At 37.1% G+C, this 10,203-nt stretch overlaps 1 protein-coding gene across 1 annotated transcript; it reads right to left on the reverse strand.

The window, feature by feature from the left end:
* Positions 1 to 4,451: 4,451 nt before the first annotated feature.
* RELL1 (RELT-like 1) lies at positions 4,452 to 9,126 on the reverse strand (the record flags this gene model as incomplete). Its single annotated transcript, XM_010137426.1, has 3 exons — positions 4,452 to 4,584; positions 8,026 to 8,210; positions 8,887 to 9,126. Coding segments are annotated over 2 exons (418 nt in total), but the record flags the coding sequence as incomplete, so codon positions are not given.
* Positions 9,127 to 10,203: the final 1,077 nt, after the last annotated feature.

Genomic DNA, 10,203 nt, shown 5'->3' on the forward strand with positions numbered 1-10,203 from the left:
ACCCGTAACACCTGTAGTGCAGAGAAACCCTAGTTTAACAGGTACCAACTGATTCACACTTCAAACTATATCTGGTGCACAGGTGGGAGTACTCAATGTCCACTGAATATCCAGGACACTTAATTCCTAGGGAGACACATTCTCATGTTCCAACCCAGTAGGTGCTTTCAGCATTACCAAACTACAACAGGCCGTATGACTTCCTCTCAGAAAGGAGTAAGCTCATAAAAAGGCACTTTCTAACCCACATCATTTTGTATCAGTACGCAGTTAAGTACAAGCTCAATTCATTTGTAGAGAAAAAACACAAAACAAAACCAACCATACATGAACTTACCTGACACCCTTTTCTCCTGTATTTTCCTATAATGCTTTTAGGGCCCATCTCCCCCTTCCTGTGTCCTTCAGTAAGGCTCTGCCACACAGCACCCCTGGAGCTCTAATTCTCCAGGAAGCTCAAGAGCACCCCACTCCAAGCTGTAAACACACACACACACACACACACACTCACTCTTCAGGAGCACTGGAGCCAGGGTTCATTGCTACAGAAAGTGCATAAATGCATCATCTATCCACAGACTTGAAGTACACAGAAGGACTTGTGCTTTAGCTTTTTTTTCTTTTAAATGAGACCAGCTGGCACAAGTGACACACAAAACACTTGTGAGTACAGGCATCATAACCTTTTGTCCAGGTTTCTGTACCTGTGAAAAAATAAAGGGGCAGTTTAGAAAGAAAATGACAACGAGCTACCAAGTACAACTGATGCTGTTTATACTTCGTAAATAAAAGAAACGCTTTAATGCTTGTTGTGTTTCAAAAATACATTGCAGAGGCACTCTGTGCTCTTTACAAGTAAAACCATATTTTATTAGAGGTAGAAGTAGCTCCCCCATCTGTTTTGCTACAGCAACATGAGGTAGGATCCAGAATTCCAGCGTAACTCCCTACTAAAAACATAAAAAGTGTCTCTATTAGGGAAAAATAACATATGTATTATCCATGCAGAAAAAAAAAAGATCTGTGTGGCAAGAGTTTTTCCGTATTTCTTTTGAGGACTTCTCTGTCCAGTTAAGAGAATTTCTCAAACTAACACAGCAATCCTCTTGTATTTCAATATATGATTATATTGTTCAAGAAAAACTGTGTTATTACACAAAATAATCTTCTATCCTTACCTTTTCTAGCATCAGAGTTTATTATATGGTTAACATGTCCATTCAGTTTTAACTTCAATATAACCCGAAATTGTCACTGAAAGCATTAGAAAGTCAAGGAAGATGGAAGGGGGGAAACATGCTAAGGGAACAAGTAGTAGAATACATTAACTCTCAGGTTATTTTGTGATGTAGAAGGAAAAAGGAGCAAAAAAGACCATTGAAAGTGACAATCAGAAAGAGTGATCAATTTCCAGAAACTTCATTATTAGCAGCGTCCAGATCCACTTTGAAAATTAAGGCCTTCAGGATTTTTTTTTTAATTCTGAATATAAAGCACAGCTGACTATAAACCTCTACAACTGAAATACAGACCTCAAAACAGACGTTGTGTGTGCTGCTAGGAACACTGAAATAAAGAACAAAAGCGTGCGAACAGGATGGTACACTGATAATTACATCTCAGCTAGCCACAACAACTTGCTTTGAGCCTCCTTCACACTATTCATACAGCAAAACTCATTTTTAATGCCATTTACAGATTGTAGTCATCTGGGAGGACAATGTAAAAATTAAGCATAGTATCATGAAGAGGCACACACAGAGAAAACAGCTGCCAAGGGCTTCCTGTCATTTGTAATTTTTCATTCCATTCCTTATGAAAACAATTAAGAATAAAGATAATGTATTTTCTTTAAAGCTCAATGTCAAATCTAAGAAAAATTTAAAAGTATTGATACTTTAAAGATCTTTAATCAGATACCAGATTGGATGAAAGCACAGATTTTCTTCTTTCTCATATATAAAACATGAAACTAAAGGAGTATTTGCCATTGTCCTTTCTTAAGAAAATAAAGCTGTTCTGAAGAACATCACACAACACCCTAAACCTTCTCACTACCTCCACCACATCTTACAAAAGCTTAAGATGCAAAGAGACTGCATTATAAATTAAGACTGTGCAAAGGTTAAATTTCAGACAATGGATGCAGGCTTAAGGAAGTCACAAGCAAGTGTTAAGAATCAATATTTTTTATTTACTGCTTGGTAGTACAAAAGTTGTATATAAACTATTTCGTTAAAAGTACATCTGATATGCAAATTCAAGAAAGGCTAATACGGCAATATCCAAACCCCTACTAAATAACAGAGCATAGTGTTAAATGCAATGAAACAGGCAGTTTCTGAATCTCTAATTTGCACATTGCTACTTCAGTAAAATTCTTACACGTATCAGGTCTTAGAAACCTTAAGTATTTTATACAGGCAAACAATGTTTTACATATCCAACTCATTTTCATTTCTTATTCTATATATTTTCAATGGAATCAAAATAGAAACTACTTTTAAATTAAGTAAAAAAATACGTATTTCTGTTTATGCTTTCTGCCATCCTTTTGACAAATCTGCTTGCAATACTAACCCATCATGTATCAAAACAATATCAAAATACCACCTACCCACCCCTTTTTTTTTTTAAAAAAGCTTTTGGAACAGTCTATAACTGTGTATCTCCTTTCTGAAAATTATTTGAAACTGCTTCATTTTCCCAAATACCTCCTTTCTCCAGTAACAATTTATACTCATAGCCCTCAGTCTGTTAGAATCTGAAAGCTAACTACTGTAACAAATGCTAATTATTCTAGAAACATTACCTCTTCCTAAAAAAAAAAGGCTTGAAGAATACACAAAAGTCAAGCATATTAAATGTCTGACTAAGGTGAGCTTGGTGTTTATGTTATACCTTAATACTGAAGAGATTTTATAAGTCAGGTTTAAATTAATGAGAGTAGGGATGCTAAACACTCAGGTTCCAGTCCTGGCCAAATAGCTATTTTGGTTTCTCAAAGATGGACAATTATCTCTAAAAATATCCATTTTAAAAGGAACAATAAACCATTTATTCTTTTCAGAGCTTTGATGGGTAGATTTTTTTAGCATATATATTATCAGTGAAAACTACATATTGATAGGTCCAGTCAGTATCACATGGATACAAGTAGAAAGAAAACCATCAGCCATACATTCGTCATGAGACATGGGAGTATTGATTACATAAGCAAGAAGATTAATTTTTATCTTTGTAACGCATTGACTGTTAACACTGAATAAACTGGTGAAACCTGACTCTCAGAACTGAAGGAGAAACACAGTTTAGAGCACTTGGACTAAGAGGATTGAAAGCATCAACTTAAAACAAATTCCAAAACAAACACCGATTTTCATAAAGCAGATTTAGTTACTTTTTAGTCATCAGAATATAGTGCAATCTCTACTAAAATGCATTAGAGCTTACATTCTTAGGCACTCAGAACAAATGTTCTTTTTCAGTTTCTATTACACAAAGTTTGCTGAAGAATTACAAAGATTTCCCTCCCAAAAATAAGTAACAGGACAAAGCAGAGATCATAAGTAGACACAAAGAATTAAGATCACAAAATTATCTCTGGTATTTTTAGCAGTAAATCACGCACAAAATATGAAGGAGTGATCTTGGCCTAAGACTTCGGTGCCAATGGAAACAGCTACCCTCAGTCCAATAAAACCACTCCGAAGTACTTTAGTATATACTCCATGCATTTTTAACGCCAAATATTCCCTATCTTATCTAATGGTTGAATTACATTGCTTTAGCTTAATAAGGAACTTGTGGGTAAAAACAATAGAAAGGCAAAACTATTAGGCCATCTTCAAATACAAGCAAGTAGTTACAAGAAAACCAGAGAACAAGCAGCCCTGAGGAAAGTAACCTTCCCAAGAACTCACCCAGCTGCATGGAAGAAGATGCGCTCCAGCATATGTTAAAGAGTAAGGGAGAGGTAAGGAAGGGAAAAAAAATAACAATTTAACATAGATCTGAACCACTCTGTACTGCAAAGCGCTCTTCACAGAGCCCAAGAGCTTATGTATTAAAGGCACACACGCATATTCTGGCTGACAATTATTTTCTTGTATGTTTTGCTTGGCTACTAGCAGTTAGATTAAGAATATTTTCATCTTCCAAAGGCCGGCTTTTATCTTCAGCCAACACTTGTCAGTTCTGGAGAGGAAGATCGTAGGACCAGAGGGCTGGATACAGTTTATCCATAGGGTAGTCACATTACTTGTAATATTGAACTGATTAAAAATGCTTGTCTAAGTACAAAAAAATTATTTGATAAAGTTTTTACATTTCCTGCCCAAAAACTTGTGTTTTTTTCCAAGATGAAGCCCGACATTTGGTATGAGATCCACACAGTTCAACAGTATTAAGTGTCTACATCTTACTGGCAAAAAGGCATTAACTGTTTAACCTTGCATGAATGCCATCACAGAACTTGTAAAATGCTACAGTGCCATAAATACATTTTTTAAATAATATGCATCTTTCGGGAGTTTTTAGTTTTCTCCAAAGTGCTAGCAGACAAGTTTCTTCTACAAGTTCCACCTGCAAGAGAAGAAATCAATTCTAAAAATATGCTTAAACAGCAAGATTAGTTTTAGGATGAACACGCCAATTAAAAAGTTAGCAGATGCTCTGAAATGGAAAACACACCACAGTCACATGAAGTGGTTGCCGTGCATTATAAGTTTAGCATGTGAAAACCTAGAGGAGAGGAACTAAAAATTCAGCTGGTACTTAGGAAAAGGATGGACAAACACATCGATAAACTGACAAATCACATCACAGTGCAAAGCACACACGACTTTGAAAAGGGTACTAGGAATGGAAAAATGCTACATAGCTTCAGCACACCACTGTTTTTGTTTACCTAGCAGCTTACAATGGATGTGTAAGAGCTCAACTCCAAGTTTTACTTCAGCTATCAGCTGTATATGTACTACTTTATGTGCCACTAAATATATTTTAAATAAACTTAACTGATGAAATGGAGTCTGCTGAGAACATGGACCTTGGAGACCTGGAGAAGACATGCTACAGCTTCAAATGATGCAGCCAGCAGCACACTACGATAAGCCGAAACACTGTAGAGGTGACTTCAAGAAAATACTAAGAGCATATCAGTTTAGGGGAAAGAAAACCTGAACTCAAGAGTAGCAGTGAACACAAGCAACCAGCAACATCACGTCATTCAAGTACTGCTCAACTCTGGAATTCCGTCTCATATGGAACTCCCAGTGTAAACAGTGGTTAAAATCAGGCCACAAAACACCTGCAACAAAGCACTGCCTCCAAGTCCTGAAACAAACCTTTTCTGGCAGTAGTTAAACCCACATTTGTATCTGCCTCTTCCCTTTGCTTCCATCTGAAGATCTGAGCCAAATTCTCCAAAACTGTATGGTTTTTACCATAAATTTATTGTCTGGAGGCACAGGAGTCTTAAATGCTGGTTATCTGTTCAGTTGCAGTAAATTAAGCTATAATAATTTATTAGAAGTCTGAAAGAAGTAACAGAAGTAAAGGTCTAACTACTAACTGTTTATATGTGAACAGCTTTTCAGCGCAGTGGACAAAAACTGAACCATGCTGGGAACAGTATCATATTCTTTCAAGCAAGATGTGTTTATTTTTTGTAGTGCACATCAAACAGGCCTGGCTAGTTTCCCAGAGGATTTCCAAAACCGTGCTGCTGGACTGGAGAGACCTTTAGAAGCAATCCTGCAGAGCCATTTGTCTGCTATTAGACCATTTGTTTTCAAATAGGACAATACTTTTATTGTAGAACTTCCCTTAGAAGTAAACACTGCTATAGATGGACATTTAAGTTTTTTATAGCTATACTATCATATCTCTCTAGAGATCAGTTTATTTCTAGATTAAATTAGTAACAATTTAAATTTAGAGAACAACTTTCAGGTAATTACAGGTAAGAGATTTCTTATTTAGGAAAGAAAAAATTAGAAAGCTGGACTAGAGAACATTTTTAGAGTTACTTCAGAAGATTAATTTTTTTAAAATCAAAGTGCACTGGAATTAATTTTATTTTCATATACGCCCTTTTCTTTCTATTTCTAATGTTGAAAGAAAACAAGACTGCCTTTTAGTCAAAAATCATATTACAAAGTCTGATCATGCTACCATTAGAAATATAGAAAAGAAAACATAGTCCATTACCTGGGCATGAAAATGTCAACGCAACCAGTGACGCAAGAGGTTACCTCCTATTGCATTTGCTTTTTTTAAAAAGGAAGAAAGGAAAAAGAAAACACACCAACAAAAACCAAAACTGAACACAAAAAGATAGTTCTGAATGAGAAAATAAGAATAAAGTTCGTCTTCCACTGACTTCTGTATATTCTTCATAGATCACAGAGCAGCAATGAGACAGCTGCCATTAGGTAACTATATTTTGCCAAAGTTTGCCCCAGAACAGAAAGCACAACAAAAAATCCAACCATCCTTACAGCCTATCACCAACCTCCAAGGCAGGGCCATCTATATTTACATTGACTTTGACTACAGTTTCTCTAGTCTGGTCTTACAGCAATAAAGATGTGACAGCTTATTCAAGCTTCTTAATTTTCGAAATCTGAACTCCATCTCCTTTCAAACTAGCCTATTTACTTCCTTACCCACTGAGCAAAAAGAACAATTTACTTCATTACCCTCCACAGCCTTTTAAACATGTGGAAGCATACTGCACCTTCAAGTCTCTCCTCCTCTAAGGCAACAGTTCCAAACATTGGGTATAATTTAATGAGGTGGCACAGTGTCCAAACAAACACTCTGCTTAGTTCAACAGCTGCCAGTAAAGGTTGGGAGGAAGCGTCACACAGCATACCTGCTCTCTACTTTGTCTTCCTTTCTAAACTGATACAATTCCAGAATATTTTCTTCATGAACAAACAATACATACAAAGAAAAGGCAACATCTTGCACCTTGGCCTTCCAGAATTTAACCTCAAGACACTTGAGGGGTTTTAGGTCTTGTTACATTTTTCAAACATACCCAATTTCCACTTGTGGGTCTCCCTCTTACATGGGAAGTTACTGGGAGTTTGAAATCGGACTGACCTGACACAACATGACTTCATCCCCTCTCAGCATAGAGAGTTTGGTACTGTGCACTTTGTTCACTTTCTTCCGACGCAATGCCTTTATTTTGTCACCCCAGAACCCCTTTCTTTCCCAAGGGTCAATCTGCATTTTGAATCACAATTGTGTAAAATCACCTCTCTCATTTGAATTATCAGTGTGTTAGAAACAAACCATATTAACTTACATGGGTTTTTTCCGCAACATTAACTGTTTCAAAAAAGGCAGGCAGGGGTGCATTCCAAAACCATGCCAGACACGTTTTTGACATGCTTAATGGGATGTCTCAAGCAATTCACTGAGGTTTAATGACTCACAAGAAAGCCCAAACCTCCTGGTTTAGTAATCTTCCATAGATTCCCTGCAATACAAGCTTTTTCACGTGTCTCCATTCAATTAGCCAAAGCTCCACCGATCTATCAGAAATATCTAGTAAGCAGTTACCTTAAGGTACACAGCACAGGGCAGCAAGCATAAGGAAGAAGCACCATAGTTATTCCAGTGATGCAGCTGTCAGCAGTGTTTGCTGCTTTTGGGTAATAAGCACATTAAATCTGAACCATAATTTATTGCCAAAAATAAATATGCAGATGTTTTATTTCCTGGTCCAGTGATGCCACCCCGCCAAAGTAGTTTATGTCAACATCTACTCTAATTATGAAGTCTAAATAAACAATTACATAAAAATTTCATGGATTATTCAACCTTTACCAATTTATCATTAACTGAGCGATCAAATATAATTTCTGCAGATTTCTGTAGAAACTTTTAGAATCGAAAGATGAGTTTTCATAGAGAACTAATAAAGTTACAACTTCATATATCTTTATTGATTACCTTCACTTACTTCACAACATACCACTTTCAATATGAGTTCCCAATATTTGATACCTGGAGTTTACTCTGAGCTTCTCTCTTGCATCTCCTGTTTCACAGGCGAGGCAGGTGCTTCACTTGCTTCCTGTTTCACGGGCATGGCAGGCATATCACCATTAACACCCTCCACCCCAGCAACAGACATCAAGCTTTTCCGTTCTTTGGAATTTGATTTGTGCTCCACTTTTGTGACTCTAAATCTAAAAAGCAAAAGAAAGATTCAGTTGTACTTCCCTAGAAATTTAGATCGTTTTCAGTAACAGGACAGGAATGTATTTTCACACACATATGGACAGGCAGGAACATTGTCAAGGCCCAAGATCTAGACATCAGAGCGTCACCCATAAGGGCCCAGCTTTGCTTCAGAGCAATCTTCCTTCTTACTACCTACATGTACTTTTAATACTCACTACTGCTGAATCACACATTCTCAGGGAATTGTGGTTTAAAGCAGAATCCTCAGATTGCATACTACTTCTCAGAACAATAATTTTCTAGGACTACAATGTAAGCTTGTTAAAAATAACACAGAATTAATTGGTTTCTATAGCTAACGCTTACTTAAATACCAAATTCAGAAACAGAGAAATTTATTACTGTGCCATCTTTGTTTCTTTTTAGCCAGTATTAATAGAGCAAGAGCTTTGGATTTAAATCCACAGTAAATCCCCATCTATTTACATAGTTCTACCAAAAAAAATATTAAAAAAACCACGTTTTCTTCTTCCAGAAATAACTTCGGTTTAATCGCAACAGGGTTACAAAAAAATCAATCACTGATGCTATAAACACAGTAGAATCAAGGGATATCTAATTCAGCATGGGGCAGTGTAGTATCCCTAAGAAAAGTATCCAATAAAGTGACCTAAGCCTTACCTTCCCACAGAAAGGACTGTAACTTCTCCAAGACGACTTCTTCTGTGTTCTTTAGATTTGTGAGCTGGCTTTATAAGGTGCCACCGTTTGTGGCTACAACGAGTACAAACATCCTTTTCTACTACTCCTCCAACAGTATGTAAGTGATGCCCTTTGCAGCTGTGTTTAAACGGAACAGCACCAGGTGACAATGGAGTCCCTGGACTTGTTGGACTCCCAGGAGAGTTAGGAGATAAAGGGCTGTAGAAAGGGTATAAAGGAAATTTAATGTTTACTATAAAATTCTGTTTGAAAAAAAGATAAAATATAACCTTCAGTTACATCTAGTAAATAGCTCATTTTTTCCAGGGACCATTCATTTGTGAGGATGTCTGGTTTAAGGTTCCCTGTGATACCGTATATTTGCAGATAATTCCATAAATGAATTCAGCTGCAGTCATGTAGTTAAGGTAATTATCACAAGGGGTAAGGAAATGAAAAAAGAAAACCAGGCTGAAGTAGAAGAGAACAAGTTATACGAACACATACTGATGAAGTTATTTAATTAGCTGATTAAAATCACACTTGGAGAACTCCAAAGAGTATTTCAGAATTCAAGAACTCACAGAAGAATTCACACAATATTGCAAAGAGGCAAAGGTAAAATGTCTACCATTAAAAGAGTAAGACTCAACAGATCATTCAGCTTAAGCTTCAGAAAAAGGTTTTTTGAAGAACCAATAAAGAAAAGCACTACAACTACCAAAAGAGATTGATTTGATATTCTCAATCTAATTTTCTTCCAGAACTGAAAATCAGACAGCAAAGATAGAAAGCAGAAGGTGTACTTTTTTGGATTTCAGCACTGTCTTGCCACACATTCTCCTGAAGCAAGCTAGACCTCAGTAAATTTGTCCTGCGTTCAACATGGTGGAACCGGATGCTCTTCTGTTGTCTGGCTTTCTTCCTCCCAGAGAGCTGTGGTTTTCCCAAGCTTCCAGGAAGGAGGACACGCCTCTTTGAATGAAGTCATTAAAGGGGGCATGTTGAGAGATTCGGGGACATCTTGCTTTCCCCTCTGCTCTATCTACTGTCCTCTCTATCTTGTCCGTGCTGCAGCTTTCTCAAATATGCTGCGCATGACTCTTGAATCTCATGCCCCGGGACTGGAAACCGTTATCAAGGAGAGAAAGCCACGACCATGACCTGCTATTTCCCTGAAGCAGTAAAAGACTCCTTCTGCAAAACAGGTAGAACCTTCTCCGTTTCTGCCGATTCCTGGCAGGGGTGGTGTGAATTGTTTTGCCGTGACAGATTGACCCAGCGATTCCCCCTTAT

The sequence above is a fragment of the Buceros rhinoceros genome, unplaced genomic scaffold (assembly GCF_000710305.1).
Source record: "Buceros rhinoceros silvestris isolate BGI_N320 unplaced genomic scaffold, ASM71030v1 scaffold47535, whole genome shotgun sequence".
Taxonomy (NCBI): Eukaryota; Metazoa; Chordata; class Aves; order Bucerotiformes; family Bucerotidae; genus Buceros; species Buceros rhinoceros.